General features: G+C 42.8%; 1 protein-coding gene across 1 annotated transcript in view; it reads right to left on the bottom strand.

The window, feature by feature from the left end:
- Window positions 1-8,874: 8,874 nt before the first annotated feature.
- The window catches only part of ANK3 (ankyrin 3), a 511,278-nt gene continuing 498,612 nt past the window's right edge, over window positions 8,875-21,540 (bottom strand). Inside the window, exons 43-44 of the mRNA XM_032423837.1 lie at window positions 21,073-21,153; window positions 8,875-10,303 (exon numbers count right to left, since the gene is read on the bottom strand). Coding sequence (XP_032279728.1) covers window positions 21,082-21,153 — 72 coding nt within the window. The 3' untranslated portion in view covers window positions 8,875-10,303; window positions 21,073-21,081. The remainder of the gene's footprint in view (window positions 10,304-21,072; window positions 21,154-21,540) is intronic.

Here is a 21,540-nt window from a genome sequence, read left to right on the forward strand (position 1 = left end):
GTTGTCAGGATAATGTAATCATACTATTAACGCTCAGAACATTCATCATCGGAGCCGACACATGCAGCACTGATTGCGTGTCAGGACCATCAAGGTGCTCTACACACATTTACTTATTTAATACATAGCCCTCCGCGGATCGTCTCATGTTCTATTTAAGAACATATCTTGCTTATCTGAGAAGGTTAAAGCCTCTTGAGTCTATGGATTCCAGTTCTTGTTCTTTTTTATTTTTGAAAAATAGTTCTATCTAGGATATATAAAGATATCTAGGACAGTGACTTGGACATAGCATGGGCGAGATAAATAGCACTGGAGTTGAACTGGATAGATACTATACTCCTACATATCCATATCCCACTTCCATATTCTCATTTAGATTTCCAGGTTCTCTTGAAAAAACCCAGAAGTGCTGACAACGCTGGGCCTGCCTTCCTGCATTGTAATATCTTGTTAGAACTCACTGTCATGGTTTTAGTTGGGGCATGTGCTCTCAGGCCCTATCACTTCTCATGCCTTGCATCAGGCCCTGTAGCATCTGATTTTTTAACCTTGTGAAGCCCAAGGAGAATTTAGATTCCAGTTCTAGGTTGGCCCCACCAGGGTAGGGAGAGTTGTAGCCATGATACAGTGTAGTCCCTCGGGCTGTCTGAGCAGCCCTTTTCCATTTTTGTCCCACCAGCAAGACTCTTGTTTCATCCGGCAAGATGGCTCATTTGTCTAGTACCAGTTTAACAGGAGCTGTGCTGTGTGTTTGGGTGATTCAGAGAGTCATTTGAAGATCTGATGCTGTGACACATACCAGATGACTTTAACAAACTTCCCATCACATGTCTCAGCACAAGACAGAAAAACACCACAATGATACCTGACGGTCTGTAACAAAGCTCTCATAAAATGCCGTGGAGGGGGAGCTGAGTTATAAAACTCTCCTCAGCAAGTCTTCCCTGGGGGGTGAAGCACAGCAACCCTCAAAGGCAAGCCAAAGTCTTTCTGATCTTTCACAATGAGTCACAGCAGGTGTTGCTGTGTTTCCTTGTCACATACAGATCTGTACGGAATGTGTCCTGAGCCATTCTGGTTTGTCCTTCCCTCCATCCCTCGTTTTATTTATTCAGCAAATGTCTGAGCGCCCACTACTGCAACACCTTGCGTTGGATGCTTTGGAGATAGCAATGGATAGGGACAAGAAACAAACATACAAACGAAAGAGTGATTAGAGTGGTGATGCTATGAAGATAATAAATATGGAGGTGTGACGGTGTAATGGGGGAGTCGGGGAGGGGTGCAGGGAAGGCCTGAGGAGGGGACATTGGGGAGTGAAATGTGAGGTTCCCTGGCAGAGGACAAATGGGATGGGAAGGAGATGAGGAGGAACTTGGCACTTTTGAGGAACAGAAAAGAAAGCTAGTGTTGCCAGAGCTGTGCGACACAGCGCATCAATCTGCAACGAGGAACTTGCACCAGATTGTAAATCTGTGCACCACTTCCTTCTCAAAAAAGCCTCATAGATGTTAAAAAAGAAAAAAAAAAAAAAAAAAAGAAACTCAGCTGAAGTGAAGCTTAGTAACACAGTTGGTTTACATTCTGGATCTGGTGTCTTACCTCACTGGGCGGGCAACAGCGAATTCCCAGATGAAGAGTGGTCCGCGGATTGCACTTGCTCACGGGTCTGCCGGGTCCTCAGAGAAAAGGCTGAGTTGGACGGGGTGTGGCACGGAGGGAGGCAGGCATCACCGCAGGCCCAGATGCACAAGGGAAGATCAGCTCTTCACTAACAGGCAATGAAATGAAACTGAAAAAGCCAAGTGACTCCTCTAGACCCTTAATGAGAGTGTTAGCACTTGAAAGGGTACTTAGAGCACAGCCAGGCTGCACTGAGGCGGGGATGTTAGGTAATCCCTCAGACTGACTCAGGAATTAAATTGTTTGCTTATGGAAACCAACTTTATAGTGTGTAATTAAAAATCACACGTCAATAAATTTATATAGTGTGATCCAGGTACATGTTTGTTCTCCAAATGCCAACAGCCAGTGGTAAAGGTTGAAGACCGGTGGCTCACAGATATGTTTGGTTTGACCTACACAAAATTATTGGGGAAAAAATCAAATTAATTGCCAGTATTTTATTTTTTTAAAAGATTTATTTATTTATTTGACACAGAGAGAGAGAGAGTGCACACACGTGCACAGAGTGGGGGAAGGAGAAGCAGGCTCCTTGCTGAGCAGGGAACCCCAATGTTGGACTCGATCCCAGGACCCTGGGATCATGACCTGAGCCGAAGGCAGACGTTTAACCAACTGAACCACCCAGGTGCCCCAATTGCCAACATTTTAACAACTTAGAAGGGGACTATGCTTACCTGGTACCCAACACCCCTAATGTCTTCTCCCTGACCTGTATATTAATGCCGGGTTATGCCGTAGTAACAGAGGACTGACAGATCTCAGCTGCTTACTAGCAAGGTTTATTTCTTGCTCACATTGCATGTCCATTGCGGGGTGATGGTCTCTGCTCCACATCACCTTCACTCCAGCACCAGGTCAGGAAGCAGTCTCTTTGGGGGAGCATCCCTGGTATTGAGGTAGGAGGAAAGGGAGCGTGAAGAAAAATGCACTAGCTCTTAGAGCATCTGCTCTGCTTTCATTGGCCAAAGCAAGTTGCACAGTTAAGGTGATAGCCATGGGGCTGGAGAGTAGTCACCTGCAGGAAGAGGCAGACAATAACTTATACATAACACCGTCTACCACACCTCTTTGCCTAATTTAGATGACCTGCCTAAGTGCCCATAGATATTTGAGAGTATGACCACTTTGGCCTATGGAACTTGAGTATTCAGAGCTTTATCGTAGCCAGAAGCATGACAGTTATTCTAAAGCTTGCCATGCTTCAACGACCACCATTCCATCCTTCCTTCCTTCCATCCATCCATCTATCCATCCATCATCTACCTACCTACCTACTTACATAGATGGCCTTGACCATTCAAGGTTAAGGTTCCACAGGCTTTTTCTTAGATACCCTTTATTTATTTCTTCCTTTAGGTTCTAGGCAGACAAGTCACGCTGACCATGATACGGTGCTAGTGAGCCAAGCTGTGAGGCAGCTCTACCTCTGCCCTTGACTGTATCCAAGCCCTGACTTTGGAGTGTGGGGTGTGCACCCCTACTGAGCCATTGGTGTGTACTGCAGCAGAGCTAGAGTCTGCTGAGACTTCACCAGAGAGAACTAGTAAATAGTTAGACATGCAAAGCGGAGTATTTATTACAAGCTTTCTGTGTGCCCAGATCTGCTCTTGGGACTGTGGAGAGCACAGTCCTTGTTCTTGAAGAGCAAGACACTCAGAGAAACTGTCAAGGTAGGAGACTTGCGTGCTGAATCATGGGATACCCATTTAGTTGACCTGAGCTGCCAGTGTGGGTTAGCATCAGCAGGGGAGACTTTGTGAGGAGGTCTGACTAGCAAGAACTTTATATCTGGAAGTTGAAAAACATCATGCATGAATTTAAAGTTTCAACTGATTTCATCTAAATCCAGAATCTTTGGAAGAGAGATCGGCTTGTATTCTCTTGTAGAGTTGATCAAATAAGTTTGAGATGTGTTTAAAGTTTTCTGTTGAGGGGTGCCCGAGTGGCTCAGTTGGTTAAGCATCTGCCTTTGGCTCAGGTCATGATCCTGGAGTCCCGGGATCAAGCCCCAGGTAGGGCTCCCTGCTCAGTGCACAGTCTGCTTCTTCCTCTCCCTCTACCCCTCCCCCTGCTCCTTCTGTCTGTCTGTCTCTCTCTCGCTTACTCTTTCTCTCTTAAATAAATAAAATCTTAAAAAAAAGTTTTCTGTTGAATTGCTATTTTCATCAGCCCTTGAGTCTCCTTGGATTAGGACCAGCTGGTGTGATATGAAAGCGCCATGGCTACACTCAGCGGCCACAGGGCTGCTTCTCTCCCTCTGCCTGGTCTCCCCTCGTCCTCCAGCATGGGCTCCTTACAGTGTCCTGCACCAGTTTTGTTGCCACAAGTCATCATAGGGTTTTTTCCTGAGGGGGCCTTAGTTTCGATTGCACACAGAGGCTGTTTGTGTGCTCCTCATTTTGAAGGCGGGGGCAGGGAACTGTGGCATCCTGCACCCAGGATAGCCCCTGGAAAATGGCCAGCCCGGAATGCCTGTTGCTGAGCGAGATGGCTGGATGGGTGGGTGTGGAGAACCCTCCTCCTCTTCTCAGTTCCTCATGCCCTTATTCCATCTTCCTATTGAAACTGAGAGAGAGGATGAAAACGAGGTAGATGTTTGGTTTGCCAAAAACAAAGGAAGAATTTAAGCAGGATCACATCAATTTGTCGTCTCCATTTTCCAATGAGACCAAACTGAGACTGAATAGACCAGAATAAAGTTGATTGGGTTTAGAGGCAGTAGGACAAGGGCGGGCCATGGTAAGCCTTTGTTAGAAGGAATTTCAGAAATAGCATTGTCACTTCTTTAGATTTTAAAAAGAACTCACAATCCATTTTTCGATTAAAATCTCCTGATTTTTTTTAAAAAAAGATTTTATTTGAGAGAGAGAGAGAGAGTGCAAGTGCGTGAGCAGTGGGAGGGGTGGAAGGAGAGACAGAGACAGAATCCCAAGCAGACTTCCCGCTGAGCGTGGAGCCCGACAGAGGGCTCGATCCCATGACTCCAAGATCATGACCTGAGCCGAAATCAAGAGTCAGACCCTTAACCCACCGAGCCACCCAGGTGCCCCTAAAATCTCCTGAGTTTTAAGAAATGCTGGCCATCTTTTTTTAAACTTTATGTGATCCAACAAAATCTCTGCAGGCTGGATATGGCCCCAGGATTTCTAGGGTATAATTTCTGGACCTTCTGGTCCTTTACCAACCCAGCAAACACAACAGCAGTGGGGTGGGAATTTTGAGGTAGCAAGACTTTTTTAAAAATCTGACTATCACATCTGAAAGAGAGGAGACCAAGGTGCCTTTCACAGAGACAAGGGTTCATGATGGGTTCTCCACATTCTTGCCAGGTTTTTCGGTGGCCTCTTTGTGATAAGGACACGGACGATAGCTCGGCCATGGGAAAGACGGCCAGCTCAGCAGTGCGGCTGGTGTGCTGTTTGCGCGGAGGGCACTGGTGTACTCCAATCTAATTATTTAAGGCTTCGTGGCTAACAAGGGCTTGGTGCAACTGGAAAGAGCACATTGGTCCTTGGTGAATGAAATCATTAGAATTGAAAGCTGTGCCTTCCTTTGATTTCCAACTTGGTTGAAACTGTATAGAAAATAGTGCACAATGGGGGCGCCTGGGTGGCTCAGTGGTTAAGCGACTGCCTTCGGCTCAGGTCATGGTCCCAGGGTCCTGGGATCGAGCCCCGCATCAGGCTCCTTGCTCTGTGGGAAGCCTGCTTCTCCCTCTCCCACTCCCCCTGCTTGTGTTCCCTCTCTCGCTGTGTCTCTCGCTGTCAAATAAATAAATAAAATCTTAAAAAAAAAAGAAAATGGTGCACAAGATGGTGCATGGAGTAACATCTCCTGTTTACTGTTCTGTGACCTCTGATGTGTGATGGATTCATTCATTCAGGAACTCAAACTACCTATGAGGTGTCGAGCGGTATTCTAGTGCTGTGGATACAGCAGAGAACAAAACCCGGTTCCTGCTCCAGGAAGTGCATAGTCTAGCATGAGGACCCGGTAGCGTGCTTCACAGACTGGGACTTTTAAAAATCTGGCAAATCTGGTGGCGCCTGGGTGGCTCAGTCGTTAAGCGTCTGCCTTCGGCTCAGGTCATGGTCCCAGGGTCCTGGGATCGAGCCCCACATCAGGCTCCCTGCTCTGTGGGAAGCCTGCTTCTCCCTCTCCCACTCCCCCTGCTTGTGTTCTCTCTCTCGCTGTGTATCTCTCTCTGTCAAATAAATAAACAAAATCTTTTAAAAAAATAAAATAAAAATCCGGCAAATCACTGTTCTTTCCCAGCTCCCAGAGTTATGCCCTTGCTTGACTTATGGGTCAGAAGAGAAGTGGCAACTGAGGATGTCAGGGGAAAGGAGGCAGGGAGAGCGCTTATGTTCTGGGATATCAACAAGAAGTTCTGAGGTGGTCTTGGACCAAAAGTCCTGGCAGGGGGCATTTGGGTGGCTCAGTTGGTTAAGTGGCTGCCTTTGGCTCAGGCCATGATCTCAGGGTCCTGCGATCGAGTCCCGTGTCAAGCTCCCTCCTCAGTGGGGAGTCTGCTTCTCTCTCTCCCTCTGCCCCTTCCCCCTGCTCGTTCTCTCTCATAAATAAATAAAATCTTAAAAAAAAAAAAAAGTCCTGGCAGATTTTGCTTCCTGGGGGGTGGCCTAGCAGCTCCCACGGCCTTTAGAATCCTCTGAGCATGTCCCTCGCTACTTTGCTTTGGGACGACTTTGGAATTGATGAGGACACCCTGGAAGTCCTGTTGAAAATGCAACCCTTGGGATGTTTCTTTCTTAACTCAGGAAGGCCCGGGGGATAAAGAATAAAATGTCTTCACTGCAGACTCACTTCGCTGTACATGCTACTCACAGCTTCTACTCACCGAGCATAGCAGATACCGTGCAGAGGCTCCTTGTGCCCTATTTGGAACTGTCTGCATTTAATCCTATTAAAGAAGTAAAGGCTATTGGACTGATTACCAAGGATGCTCCTCAGAGTCTATTCTGTTCTTTGTTTTGTATTGGTACATTGTTAGCCAAGTCACCACATAAGGAAATTACACCATTGCTTCTTGTCGCCATTATCGAAAGAAGTCTTGTGAAGTTTGACTCGTAGCTCAATGTCAAAAATATTTGTTTATGGACTGTTTTGTCATGACTTCATGAGAAAGAAGCTGTGCTATATGACTAGGGAATTATACATCTTTTACTATGTTAGGGCCTCCTTAACAAACCAAAAATACTAAGACTTATCCAGATGGGAAGTTAGCTTTTGGATTCTGGTTTCTTCAGCGACTCAAGGAATGAGTTATTATTCCTGTGATTTCTATTTCTGGGCTTACCACATATCCCTGCTGCACAGCCAAATGTGACCTGATGCTCATAATAATAAAGGAAATGAACAATTTTTTATTTGCCCTGGAGAAACACAAATGCTCATGTGTTCGGTGAAGTGGATCCCTCTTAGAAATGGTGAAATAACCATGCACAGTATATTGCTATAACTTGGCAACACGAGTGATAATACATTGCAATTTAACAAATTCAGGAATTTGCTAAGAATATAAAATGAAACAGAGCAAATATCAGAAATCTATCAATCAGTTTTTTTTTTTAAACAGCAATGTAAATCAAGGGAAGGCTTAAATACATTTTTATAAGCCAGCAGGCCAAAGACTATTAGGAATATATAATGTATGCCCTCATTCAATCTATGCACACATATATAAATATATACATAAATACGTATAAATGCAAATAAAATATTTTCCTATTTTGGATACTTCTGAGTAAGTTTATGAGCTTTTTCTTGAACAACAGTCAAATTTTTTAGCTATATAAATGTAATATAACAATTATTTAATACCCAGATAAGTATACTTCACTGAGTTTCCAATTCAGGATAAACACCTATCTGTCAAGGACTGGGAGTCAGAAATCCATAACTCTTAGATGGGAAGTTAGAATATCTGAATTCTGATCTCAGTTTTACAAAGAGAAGCTTTGGGGGAGCTTTTTTTTTTTTTTTTTTTTTTAAAGCCTTTCAGGGGTCTGAGTTTGCTCATCATAAGATGATTTTGGTGTAGGTGTAGAGGTACTTTCCATTTGTTTGGGATATCATGCAAATGTCTAGCCCCATTATTCATGCAGAGTAGATTCTCTGTACATGTGTTCTGCATTGATACTGAATCCTTTTTGGGAACAACTCATCTGATTCAGCATATTTTTAAAGTAAACTCCACCCCCAATGTGGGGCTCGAACTCAACACCCCAGATCAACAGTCCCATGCTCCCCTGATTGAGCCATCCAGGTGTCCCGTCGGCAGTCATCTTTAATGGACAGAAATACGGGACGCTGTCAAATGGCTCCAAGCACCCATGTAATATTGGTATGGGGCCAACTACTACCAAAGATAGTACCTACCTCATATGGTGGTTATGAGGACTGAGTTGCTCGATGCAATGCGCTTGTGTATACAGCCGAGCATGCAGTGAGGGTTCCAATTTTAGCAGTGAGAATTGCTAGTATCACCACTATGTGCCAGGCTCTGGGCTAGAATGCAAATTAAAACAGCCACGGTCTCTGCCCCTGTTGAAGTTATCATGTAGGGTGTGATTGCAAATTCCGGTGCCTACTAGGCCCGTCAGGACCCATAAATGTAAGAGGTGGGCTGGCCTCCGTGTGGCCTGGACCGCACACACCGGGTTGGAGCGCAGGGGCCATGTGGCCCTGGCAGGTTGTTGCCATCGGGGAACGAGGGCTCTTGTTGCCCAATCTTGTGTTTTAGGAGAAGTTAGGAATCTGGGTTATCATGTGAAGTCTCCCGACTTACAAGCAGTGACAATGAACGCCAATGGCCAACAAGTGAGTGCCTTAGGGGCTAAAACAACTGCAGGCTGGATGCTTGCTGCAAGGGTCTGTGTACAACTTCCGGACATGCGGTTGCAACAGCCCCAATTCCCCACTTTTCTGGGGGCAGCACAAACCAGATGAGGGCAAAGATCAGTTGTCAGTTAATGTTTAAGTCTTGGCTCCTCCACAGATTTCTGTAAGCTGGGAGTCTGCAGGGCACAACTGAACGTTAGGGACTCTAGTGACCCCGGAGGCAGGGGCTGGAACAGGACCGGGGAGGGGGCTGGGGAGGCCAGACGCCCAGGAGTCAGACGGTTACCTTTTGCCAGAGAACACAAGGACACTATAGAGCAGAGGTGGGTGAAGAGTTTAACACAATTTATTTTAGGCTTAAATAATCGACTAGGTCATCCAGTGTATGGTTTTTCATACATATGTCATTAGAGCTATGTGTCAATGAATGCTGATTTTATATGAATATAATCAACAAATTAAAGGATTTCACCAAAACCCAAATAAAAATGCCCTTTAAAACACAGCAGCCTTATTAACCTAATATGACACTGCTAGAATGGTTACAAATGATTGGCTTATTCAAAGGTGTCTACATCTTATAGCCAGTACACGATACATAGTAATTGTACAGCGTGCTGCCGTTCTACTAGCTAAGAATTTCGGTTCAGTCCATTTTAAATACCCCCGACTGGGGCCTCTTATGAGCACCATCCACCTCTAAAGCGGCAAGCATTACCCCCTTTTAAGCACTAACAGCACCCCCCTCCCCCTAAAGCAACTACCGTATAGGGATTTTTTTTTTTTCCATTTTTAGGTCATTTCATTGAAAAATTGGCAATAGCAACAAATATTAGATGAAGGGCTTTGTGTTTACAGATAAAATCTTCTGTGTTGCAGTATACTGTAGTGTTTGCAAAATTGGAAAAGATTTAATCAAAATAAGGTGATACACATGCATCAAAATATTAGTATTCTGAAGAAAAAATTTTTTCACAGAACTACAGAATTCCTCATTTGGGGAATTATTTAAATTTGCAGCAGATTTTAAAGATTTGTTGTTTTTTTTTTTTTTTTAAAATCAAGCTAGCAGTTTTGCATATACAAACATTATAATTGCTAATATACAAGAATCAGTGAAGGTCCCCCCGCCCAGAATCCCTCCCCCCTCTTCTAGGGTGGTCACTTGAGACCCCTAGTATGTTAAATGCATTTGCAATATTCTGTTTGTGTTCTAAGAGGCAGAGCCTTATCAACATTTATTCTATTTTTCTGTTAGAATTTATACAGTGTTATTATTTACAGCAAAACTATAGATGTTTTAAAAAAGAAACAAATAGTGTTTATACCCTGACAGTTTGGGTCCAAGAAAAATAAGGCGAGCTGTTGTGGAGTTAGTAATTTTAGTGTTTCTCTGTGATTTCATCGTCCCATCTTCTGTCCGTTCTGGCGGCAGGAATTTCTTCCTTTTGTAAATGACACCAAATTACTTAAGATAAACTGTTAACAGCATGGCTTCTTGTATATACACTGCATTGCTAATTGCACACGCGCCAATCCTGGGAGTGAAAGTGAATTTCCATGCTCTGTAAATTGGCTCATGCTAAATTAAAATGTGGGTAGTTCTCTTTTTTTTTTCTTTTTGCATAAAAAAAAAAATCATGCCATTAATGTGTGGAAGCAGCAAACACACACCCCCTTCTCCGTGAATTTTTACTTCCTGCTGACATATCTTCCATGAATTTCTCAATACTGGCAGTAAAAACACATGATCCTGTGGAAAGAGAGACAATAGGTAATGAGTTTAGCCTGCTTGCTTGTTTTCCTTTTTTTTTTTTTTTTTTTTTAAAGAATTTGCCTAGCCCTTCCTTGCCATTCAACAGAAAAGCCTGAGAGAATGGGGCGTCTACTTTCTAATGGGGGGGTTTCACAGGATGTTCTGACCAATGTGATCTGCTAGGACAAAGCCCTGAGGTGTACCCGCAAGCCCTTTGAAGGCAGTGACTTTTTTCTAGCTAACCCATGCTCTCCACAGCACACTGATCACTGTCTTTGTGGTTTTCGAGATTGAGTTGGAAAAGACCCTCTTCGAGGGAGCCTGCCATCTCTGATCAGGTCACTCAGGTACTTGTGAAAGCCACCTCCAGCCCTTTGGGCCTCGTCTTATCTATAAAATGAGAGGGCTGACAGAGATGCTCTCTGGGATTTCGATCAACATCAAAATATCAGGGGTCTGGGGTTCTCATGGGCATAAAGGGCTAGGGATACGGAGTCAGGATAAATTATTTCAGTAACGTCCGTACGTTTTATAACAAGTGTTCACTCCCCAAAGTGCAACTCATCTTTCAAAAAGGGAGAACAGCATCATTCCTTCATTACTCTGAAACTCCTTTTCCATGCGCAAATTAAAATTAAAGACTGTCTTCCACCGCTGCGAAGAATACTTTTTCCCTCCTCCTGCCCCACATCAGTCACGGACAAGATCGACTCATTATATTTGAGCTTCTTTATGGGGGCCGCGGACATCTTGTCTTACTGATAATCACGGCATAAAGTATCAGTGTTTTATAACCAGTCAATACAGTCAAAATAAATCAACAATTTTTGCTATGCACGCTTTCTTCATAAAACAAAATTTTCCTACATATAGTTCATCCTCCTCTTTCAGTGTGAAAAGGTGACACGCTTGAATGCCGTCTGAGAACAAGTCCTAGCCCCTAGAGAAAACCTGAGTAAGGCAAGAACAATTTTAGGAACAATCGTGCTCATTCACTGGTAAGCAACAGACCATTTCTACAGGTCTAGGGGCACCTTCAGAACTGTGCTTCTGTTGGGGCCCATGTGTCCTCAGTGACCTTGAGGTTGTTCACTTACCCCAGACAAGTTTCTTTCCCTTTTCCCTTTAAGATGGATCACCCAGGATACCTTGGCTCAGGTCAGCGTGTTAGTATAGCACTTCCTCTGTCTGCTCTACTAGGTTCTTGCTTCCTTTCTTGTATGAAAACTGCTACTAACCTCCATGCCCCAGGTCACTAATGCTTAGAGCCAAGAACATCAAAGTGTCAATTCCTTCTGGGGTGATTTCAATATTGCCCCCCCCCCCCCCGCCCCCTGGCGCACCCAACATGACTCTGCAGAAGTGGTAGAGAAAGAAAATGACTCATCTGGGCAGGCCATGTCCCAGAAAGTGGGCAAATCCGAGTAAAATCAGGATTTTCTCCCCTGTTATTACCACTTATTCCTTATCTTCTGGGCACCAGGGTTCTTAGATGGCCCTGTGATAACGTGACCCCAGTGTTCCCCTTCTGTCTTCCTAGGGATGGGCCTCAGCAATTTTCTCTAGTTGAAGCCCTCCCCACTTTGTGCAGCTTAATTGATATATAATTTACATGCCATACAATTTATCTATTGTAAATATAGTCTGATAACTTTTAGGGAATTTATATAGATATGCAATCATCACTACGACCCAGTTGGACTTTTTTTGTTTTGCATCCTGTCTTCCAAAAGCCAATACAATTTCCCAGGTTAATCTTGCAATAAGAAGCAAGGTCTTCCTCTTATCACCTCAGTGCAAGCAAATTTTTTATAGAAAATCTTTTATAGAAATCTTTTATAGAAATATTGGATATGTTTGTATAATTTTTTTTAAAATGCTATTCATTATATCCATTTATATTCAGGTAGGATTTGAGTGATAGTTCAAAAAAAAAAAATTGGGAGTGAGTTCCCCTTGTAAATCGCTTTTGTTCTTGGTCATGCAATCAGAGCGTGGAAGGTCATTCATTGGACAAAAGACCTTATACCAAGTACAGCGTTCTACAAAAAGCATGAGCGCCTTGGCCGAGGGACCGTAGGCCTATTATAAAATACTGACCTTGTACAAATTGTGATGAGAGCGCCATCTGATGGAAAAGTGTGAGGGCAGGAGCCATCGAGATGACATTTCAGAAATAGAATTTGAGTCCTTTTCCCTTTTGGGGTTTAGGTAATACATGAGATAGAAGCCTCTGCATTTAGCAATCTGTCTTTGGGTTTTGCATGCTTTTCAAACCCAAAGATAGTAGAAAACAACTCAGAAAAACAAACATTCCTTTTAGTCATTCCACTATAATTTTTTTTAATTTTAAGAAACATTTTTCATGTATAGAAAAACAGCTATTCAGTGGATTTTCATGGAAGTTTATATTTTACAGATGAATGTTGTGCTTTCCATATCCATTTTCAAGTCAGGGGTATGCTTGAGCTTCGAACCACCATTTCCTTTATAAGTCCACATACAGTGGTTTTTGGCCCCTAGTGCCCAGCTTAAAAACAAAAATCACCCATCTTTAGCTTGATATATGAAGCTCTCTGCAGTTCAGCCCAATCAGCCTCAATGCCTACGACTCTTCAGTGAAAAGCTTTGTTTCACAATTTCCAGTGGTTCTCAAACTTGGGTGCATATTACAATGATCTGGGAGGCTTAAAAAACAAAACTAAGCTAAACCCAGTAGCCAGGCTACATCCCATGACAATTTATTTGGAATTTCTTGGGGTGGAGCCCAACATCAAAAAACATTGAAAAAAATTCTCTAGATTATTTGAATGTTCAACCAAGTTTAAGAGCCAGTGATATATTCTAGAACACTGCTTCTCGAAGTTTAATGTCCTCATGTATCACCCAAGGGATCTTCAAATGTGGATTCTGATTCAGGAGGTCAGGGTAAACCCAGAGACGCTGCATTTCTAACAAGACCCCCGGGTGATGTTGATACTCCACAGACCACACTAGGAGGAGCTAGACTGCATGTCAGTCATCAACACATGGGTTTCCAACTTCCTTTTCTTTGCTCATGATTTTGTATCCACCTATACTTCTCTTCCCCTAATCTTCACCTATATTAACTCCTCTCTATCCTTCAAGTTTGTGTCAAATGTCATCTCCATGGAAGTTCAGACTGTGCTCTCCCTAAGGAGATCCGCCTTGGCAGGGTAACTCATTCATCTTTAGACTTTGCTTGTTACAGCTTTAGGAGAGAAAGCCTTTTCTGATACGCCTTCCTAATAGCCTACCGAGAACGTAGATTTGTTACTCTGTTTCTTTCTCTTCCTACCCATCTCTCTTTCCTTCCCTTCTTTTTGTCTCTCTCATTATAGAAGTCATGGGGCTAAGAACATTTTTTTTCTAAGCATTAATTCTAGTTACTTCATGTAATCATAATAAAAACTACAGTGCAACTTAAAAATAACTCCCAGTTCATGTAGATTTGTTCAACTGCTACCAGTAAGTGGGGCTTTTTTTGAGTTTTTTTTTTTTTCTAGTGACCTGTGATTTTTAAAATAGGGCCAGTTAAAAAAATACAGGGAAAATATTGATCTATATATTGGTAGTAAAAAACATACAGCACTAATAAAATTGTACAGCTATTATTATTAAATGTTATGTGCCAGGCACTGCTGTGGAGTGGCTTAGCTCATTTAATATTAGTAACAATAAGGTACTGTTGTATCTTCCATTTTACAGATAAGGAAATAGAGCTCAGAGCTATAAAACAAGCACAAGTTTGCACACTTAGTACATAGTAGAGCGAGAAACAGAAGTCAAGCCACCTGACTCTAGAACCCTTGCTCTTCACCTCAAAGCCAAGGCTTTTGTTTAATTAGGGATTTTTTTAAAGGGTAAGAAAAATAAAAACAAAACTATATAAAAACATGTCTACTCCAAATAAATTCAGGGAAAATCTTTAGGAGTGAAGAAATTCAGGCTGCACCTCGGACTTCTGGGAAGCAGAATCAGGAGAATCTGCTGGGTGAAAATCCAGACCTGTCATTAACTATGACCACTGGGGTTTCACTGTCTCTCTCTCTTCATGCATTAGTAAAGAAGAATGAGAATGCCTGTCTTAAAATTTCCCCTGGAATTTCTCTGCATGTGATATTAGTTTACACTTCAGAATACTTTCAGTTATCCCTGATTTCTCAGAGAACATCAATGACACTGCTGTTCCAACTTCTCCCACTGTTCCTGGCACCCCTCACATCTTCGTCTACTTGCCACTGATTCAGGCTCGTCGAGGTGCTCTTCTGGGCTGTCTTAATTCTACTAACAGCTGAACTTGCCCAGTGCTTACTATGGGCTTGCCTGTCGCTATTTAAAGTGATTTACTTGTATTAACTCAGTTAACTCTCCCAACAACTCCTCGAGGTATGTTATTCTTATCCCAGTAGAGGTGAGGAAATTAAGGCACAGAACCAGTCTAAGTTCACCTAGCTAGTAAGCTCCCCGGCAATTCCCTCCACTCAGGCCATTTCATTTCTCCCCCAAATACCAAAAACGACCGCACTATGATCTCTAGCCCAGAGTTGTCTCCCTAATCATTGACGAATGTCGAGGGCCCTGCATGTTGACCATTTACGAAGCTACTTCATCACCCAGGCTATGTCAATCCCTACTTTGTTTTTGTGTCTTAGGTTCTATGATTTTGTTAAATAATTACCTATATACAAGCAACCCTGATGTCTTCAACTCTCACCCTTCCCTCCCAACACAGAACTAATCTGGTTCCTCAAATCTGTTCTCTCCTTTTCATTCTCTCTGCCCCGGTTCAGGCCCTCATCTGTGTCTCAGAACCGAGGCCCTTGTGTTCAAACTCTGTCCTCCCTCTACTACTGCTAGGGTTACCTAAATCTTATATTATTCTCCTATACAAAGCTTCCAGGGGTACCCCACAGTATCCAGGATAAGGGCCAAACTCCTGAGCAAAGGTCATCTGATTCTCCATACTGCCCTATCTCAAATGCTACTCTTTCTTCAAAAACTAGTTCAAATATGCACTTCCAAGAAACTTTAAAAGGTCTCCTCTGTTGGAGGTAATTATATCTTCCAGTGGATGCCCTGAGCATTCTGTTTCTATCTTTTATTACATTTATGTATTTTGATTTGTGTGACTTATGATCATGTGTGCCCCTTGGACTAGACTGTAAACTTAAAATGGGCAGGAGTTCTCTCAGAGAATAATGTCAAACTGAGGATAATGTCTTACAACGTTGTACCCTCCCTACCACTTACACAGTGTGTCATAAGCCTTTGCACATAGTAGCTAAGAAGTAAAGGAGCTCCAGTTGGCTAAACATCTGCCTTCAGCCCAGGTCATGATCTCGGGGTCCTGGGACTGAGCCCCGCACTGGGCTTCCTGCTCAGCAGGGAGTCTGCTTCTCTCTCTCCCTCTGCCCCTTCCCACTGCTCGTTCTGTCTGCCTCTCAAATAAATAAAATCTTAAAAAAAAAAAAGTAAAGGAGCTCTAAACGCACACAGTGACCTACTTACAAAAGCCTGTTAGCTAATCTACATTATAGGAACGTTTCTCTCATCCACTGCCATGAAACTGCATGGAATGAGCTATCCTGAGGTAAAACCAAACAAGTATGCTGCAGGGCTGAGGCTGAACATGTCGGCGATCTTAGATGAGAGGATATAGCATAGCTTGGAGATTTCTATAAAGGAAGAGGTCAGAGGCAACCTTTTAAACTCTATTCCACTTTAAAATCTTATTCCTCAGGACTCAATCCTGAGCTCCTTCTTTACTCCCTTTGACCCTCTCCCTAGATGATCACATCTGTTCTCTGGTATTCAACATTTATCTCTTTAGTGAGAACTCTTACATTTTTATAGGTGCAGCCCCAACCTTTCTGCGGAGCTCCAGACTAATACAGTACTTGGATGGCTCATAAGCACCCTCAAACCCAAGTCCAAGCCTCAGTGCTTGATGTTCTTTTTAAAACCCATTCTGCTTCTGTTCCTTTCTTTACTACCCAGTTGTGTAAGCCAGAAACCTGGGAGTCATTCTTGACTCAACCCTTCTTCTCATCCTCCCCCCAAGCTAATCCACCTGTTGATTTTCCTAAAACCACTGCCCAGGTCCTAGCCCTTGTCATGACTTCTGAGCGACCTTCCCCAGCTGCCAAAGATCTAAATATGTTTCTGCATTATTCTTGTATTGGCACTTGGATTTTGTATTTTCAGCCCTTAAACATCTGTCCCATCTCGTTCCCCCTTGCGGGATGAGACATTGGGAAGGGCAGGGACCGTGGAAGTTTTCTTCACCATTGTACATCTCCCTTTCCACTTTCAGACAGGTGGAAGTTCAAATATTTTTTGAAGGAATGAAAAAAATGAATCAACTTTCTGGCTCAGAAGAAGTGTTGCCTCTGGCAAGCGGGGTACTCTTGTCACACTCAGCTTCCATATGGCCGTGAGATCCTGAGCATTTCCCCCAAAGAGGTGTGGGACGCAGCTGGTCCACAGTCCTTTATGGTTTCTATCTGGGGACCTTCCCTTGCTACAACCTCACTAATCAGCCCTCTAATGGTATTTATGAAGTAAACATTTGGGGATTATGGCTACCTTAAAAATGAAGTTCTGCTTTGTTTTAAAAAAGAACAAAAATCTGAGTATTTTCATTGTGTAAAATACGAAGACATTTACTACAGTTTGCCTATGGACATCTATTTGATTCAAATTTGCTTTTAGTTCTTTAATCATCATCAAATACTAATTAACTATGAATACGAGTAATAGTTAAGAACTTAGGTTCCGGATAAGTTCAAATTTCATTCTTTTGTTCGTCAGCTCTATAGGACCTGGAGTAAATCATTTAACTTTTCTCAACCTCAGTCTCCTCATTAATAAAAAAGAGTAGCACTTACCTTATAGCATTGTTTTGGGGATTATATGTGGTAATGTATGTAATGACCTTACCTACTACTTGGCATAAGCAATCATTTGCTATATCATGACTATTATTCATAAATAATTTCAGTAATACAGCTAAGTGCAATAGAAAGGGCAGTAGGTGGAGAATCAATCATCTTGAGTTCAGGTCCTAGTTCTACCAATTCAGCTGTGTGACAGTAGAAATGTCATTGACCTCTCTGAGTCTTGGAATATTCATCTGTAGAAGGTAGCAAACAAAATTGGCCTGACCTCTCTAGAGGCTTGTTTGAAGGATTAAATAAGACAAAAATGTAAAAGCAGTTTGTAAACTACAAATCACTACATACTAGTACATTCTAGTACATTTGTACATACTATGTACGAATCTGTATAGCTGTTGTAAGCTATTTGCTTTTCCCTTAAAAACATTAAAAACAGGATGGCTGTGACTTGGTATTAAAAGCGGGTGCAGGGTTCAGATAGCTCAAAATAAAACTGGTTTTAAAATGAAAAATAAAAATTTTGATGTCACCATCTGAGACTCAGTGAAATTTGGCAGCATTCCATTTGCTTAGTCTTTTTTAAAAAAGGGCAGGCAGCAGGGCTATAAAAACTCTCAATATATTTGCAAATTGATTTTTCCAGAGCACACATTCAGTGTCGTGGAAATCCAGGTGGTGTTCTTGGACTCATTTCCTAAGTTCACTTATGGAAGGTAAATAAGCACCCTGGAGAGTAACGTGAGGCTTACAGTCAAATCACTGTTCTTTCCATCTGACGCATTAAGTTTGCTTTAGGCTGGAGTTATTTTCACATTCCTGTGACTTCTCTCTGAATTTCTCTCTTCTTTGAGTGGGGGAGCAAGTGAGCCAAAGCCCTGACAACTTCTTTACGGGGTGGGTTATTTGTCATTTGAAGGCCTCTTGTACATTTAGTGACCCTGTCCTGTCTGTATTCATTTACTCAGAAGGACCTAGAAGAATAGCACGGTTCTATTTTTTTGGCATCATTTACTCATAGATACTGGGTATATGTGGTTCTAGAAAAATGGCTCAGCTGGTGGGGGCGACCTCCTTGGTTCTTTACCACCCAGAGTCTGACGCTGACCGAACCAGCGGGCGAACTCTGAGGCGCATATTGAAGTTGACTGAACTCTCTTTTAGATTCATTTCACATATCACTTATAACCGCTTCCGCAGACCAACTCAAGACCGCGGACTCACGCTTCGCGTTTTATGCAGCTACTGTGCGTACGCGTGTCTTGCCCCAGGTTGGGCTGTCAGGCATGCACGAGAAGTGGGTCCGTTCTAGATACTGCGGCACAGATGCCGTGGGTCATTTTCTCCTGTCCCTCACCCTGCGTGAAAAGCAAGGCATGTTGATGTCTCCTGATTCAGCCTGCCTCTCATTATCCTCACAGCCCAAGCCAGCGTCTATATAGTTTCCTATTCGGTTTTCTGCTCATCCGTGATGGCCACCTCTGGTTCGTTCTCTGCTTGCCCCTCGAGCGAGTGATGCAGAATGTACATTCAGTCACACCCCGCCCCGCCCCGACGCTTTGCACAGCTTTCCTTCTGCTTTTAGTGACAGGCCAGAATCCCTACAGAGAGGCTCGTGAGGCCTGAAAACTCCCAGCTTTCCAGTCTCTGCAGACCCAAGGGCCAAACTCTCTGCCAGCTAAACTGACCTGTTCTCACGGCTCCTCCCTTCCTGCACCGCCCCCCCGCCCCCCCCCGCCTCCCCCCGCCGTCCCCCGGTCTGGTCTTTGCAGGGTGCTGCTATCTGCCTGGAGGGCTACCCTAGACACCGTCCAACTCCCCTCCTCCACCCAGTCACGTCCCGTGCAGTCCTTTAAACTGAGCTCAAACATTGTTTCTCAAGGAATCCCTGCCTGTCACTTCAGACCCGGGTCAGGTCTCCCGTCAACGTGGTTGAGAGTGTTGGCTCTGGTGGCAGGTTGGTATCCTATTTCTGCCACTTTTAATTTATGTGACATTGGGCAATTTGGGCCCTGTTTCCTCCCCTCTGACATGGGGATGATAAGGCCATCTCTCCAAAAGGGTTGGCTGTGAGAATTAAATGAAGAGCGGGATGGAACACTTGGAGGCGTAATATGTAGTAAATATGATTATTTCCAGAATGTTCTGCAGTTCTTGGTAGTTGTCTCAGTGCCAGTAAATACGGATATGATCAATTAGGACGAGTTAACATTAAATCTCCACAATGTAAGCTCAGGGAGGGCAAGTACCACAAGACGTTGTTTACTAAGAGTTTCTCAGTACCTATGCAGAAAGCCTCATGAAAGGAAGTGAAATAAATCTTGGCGTGAATAAACACATGGTAAGGTTTTTTGAGGGGAAGGGGTTAGGAATTTATCTGGGCCTGCAGTAACAGGCACATACCCTCACCCCAATCCTAAATCTGAGGGAAAAAAAAAAGATGTGGTATATATACACAATGGAATATTACTCATTCATAAAAAAGAGTAAAATCTTGTCATTTGCAACATGGAGCTAGAGAGTATTATGCTAAGCAAAATAAGCCAGAGAAACACAAATACCATGTGATTTTACTCATATGTGGACTTTAAGAAACAAAACAAATGGGCAAGTGGGGAAAAAAAAAAAAAAAGGAAGAGAGAGGCAAACCAGGAAACAGACTCTGAACTATGGAGAACAAACTGATGGTTAGCAGCAGGGAGGTGGGTGGGGGGATGGGTGAAATAGGTGATGGGGACTAGGGAGTGTACTTGCTGTGATGAACACCAGGTGTGGAAATATTGAATCACTATATTGTACACCCAAAACCAGTATCACACTATGTTAACTAACTGGAATTAAAATAAAAAATAAAAAAAAAAGGAGTTTATCTGGGCCTTAGTTACCTCACCTACAAAATTCAGGGCAATGAGACAAAGATTTCTCAGTTCCTCACCTCCACACTCAACACCAGGATTCTGGTAATTGGGGGACAGAAGATGTATGCAAGTGCAAACTGGAATCTATTTGTTCTTTTCATTTGGACCAATAGGGCTAAGACAACTGTTCGTACGCAGCCCTCAAGAAATCATGCTACTTCACCTCACAGACTTAGCGAGGTTTTCAAATTTCTTTTCAAAGCTCCATCTGCTTTTTCACTTTGCAAGTGACCTTTCCTAATTATAGCTATGTAGAAAATAATAGGACAATGTAAAATTTAGAAAACAATGTTAAAGAAAATATCCTCACCTATGAAGAAAAGTTCAATTCACACAAAGCTTACCAAACATTTAACTTTCAAAAAAATAGTAGTCCATTAACCTTCTATTTAATTTGCTTTGGTTTATATAAGATACACCAAGTAGTATATAGGGATCTCAGTCATTTCATTTAAACTTGGCAACCACTATACTTCAACCAAAATTAAATTGTCAGATGCCGTTCTGCTAAAACGGTGAAAGGCTGGATCTACACACATCTCAGAGCACATCTGTTAGAATTATTTGTTGCCAGATAGTTCTGTTAGTTGTAGAATGCTAAAACATTGCACGCTGAGCCTCAGCTCTTAGAGGAGACTCAAATGTCACTATTTACATTTGCTTCTGCAAACACCATTTACATTTAAATTCCTGACTAATTTGTGAGGAGAAAGTTTATGGACTGTGAACTGAGTTTTAGTGTGTGTATGGATGTGTACATAAATATAAAAATAACTCCAACTTCATACTGGGTATTCAAAGCTGGAATTCAGTGAAAAACAGAGGGAGGGGGGCAGGGAGATCGGAATCACGTATCCAGTGAAATGAGAGGTTTCATAGGAAGTTAAGGCCGACTGTTGCCGGTATGAGCACACCTATCGCCTTGACTAACCGTTTACTGTTATGAATGGCTCTTCTTTTCCACATGCCGGATTTCCTTCTTTGTTGTCTTCACCTTATAACCTTCTCCCTGCTGTAAAAAGGAATGTACGCATTAAGATTTCATAGTAAAAGAGTTTTAATTATACAGCGGTTCCCATTCTGGTCCCTTGAGGCTGGATTAGGGTAAGTGAAACACAGTTGAAAGCACTGTCACTTCATGTCCCAAAATACATGCAATCAATCTATTTGGCTTAACCACACAGCCTAGCATCATGGAGGCAAGCTAGAGAGCGCTGTCAGAATGAATACAGTAACATAACTATGCTTCACAAGAACTCAGTAGGTTAGTGATAAATAAAAGGTTAGTGATAATAAAAATAATTAATAGTAAAATTTTAAAAAAGGTTAGTGATAAATTTAAAAAAATGAGTAGCCTGTTCATTTCTTGCAGTAATCATCACCAAAGCCCTCAAGGCAC

The sequence above is a fragment of the Phoca vitulina genome, unplaced genomic scaffold (assembly GCF_004348235.1).
Source record: "Phoca vitulina isolate PV1807 unplaced genomic scaffold, GSC_HSeal_1.0 scaffold29, whole genome shotgun sequence".
In the NCBI taxonomy this organism is placed as follows: Eukaryota; Metazoa; Chordata; class Mammalia; order Carnivora; family Phocidae; genus Phoca; species Phoca vitulina.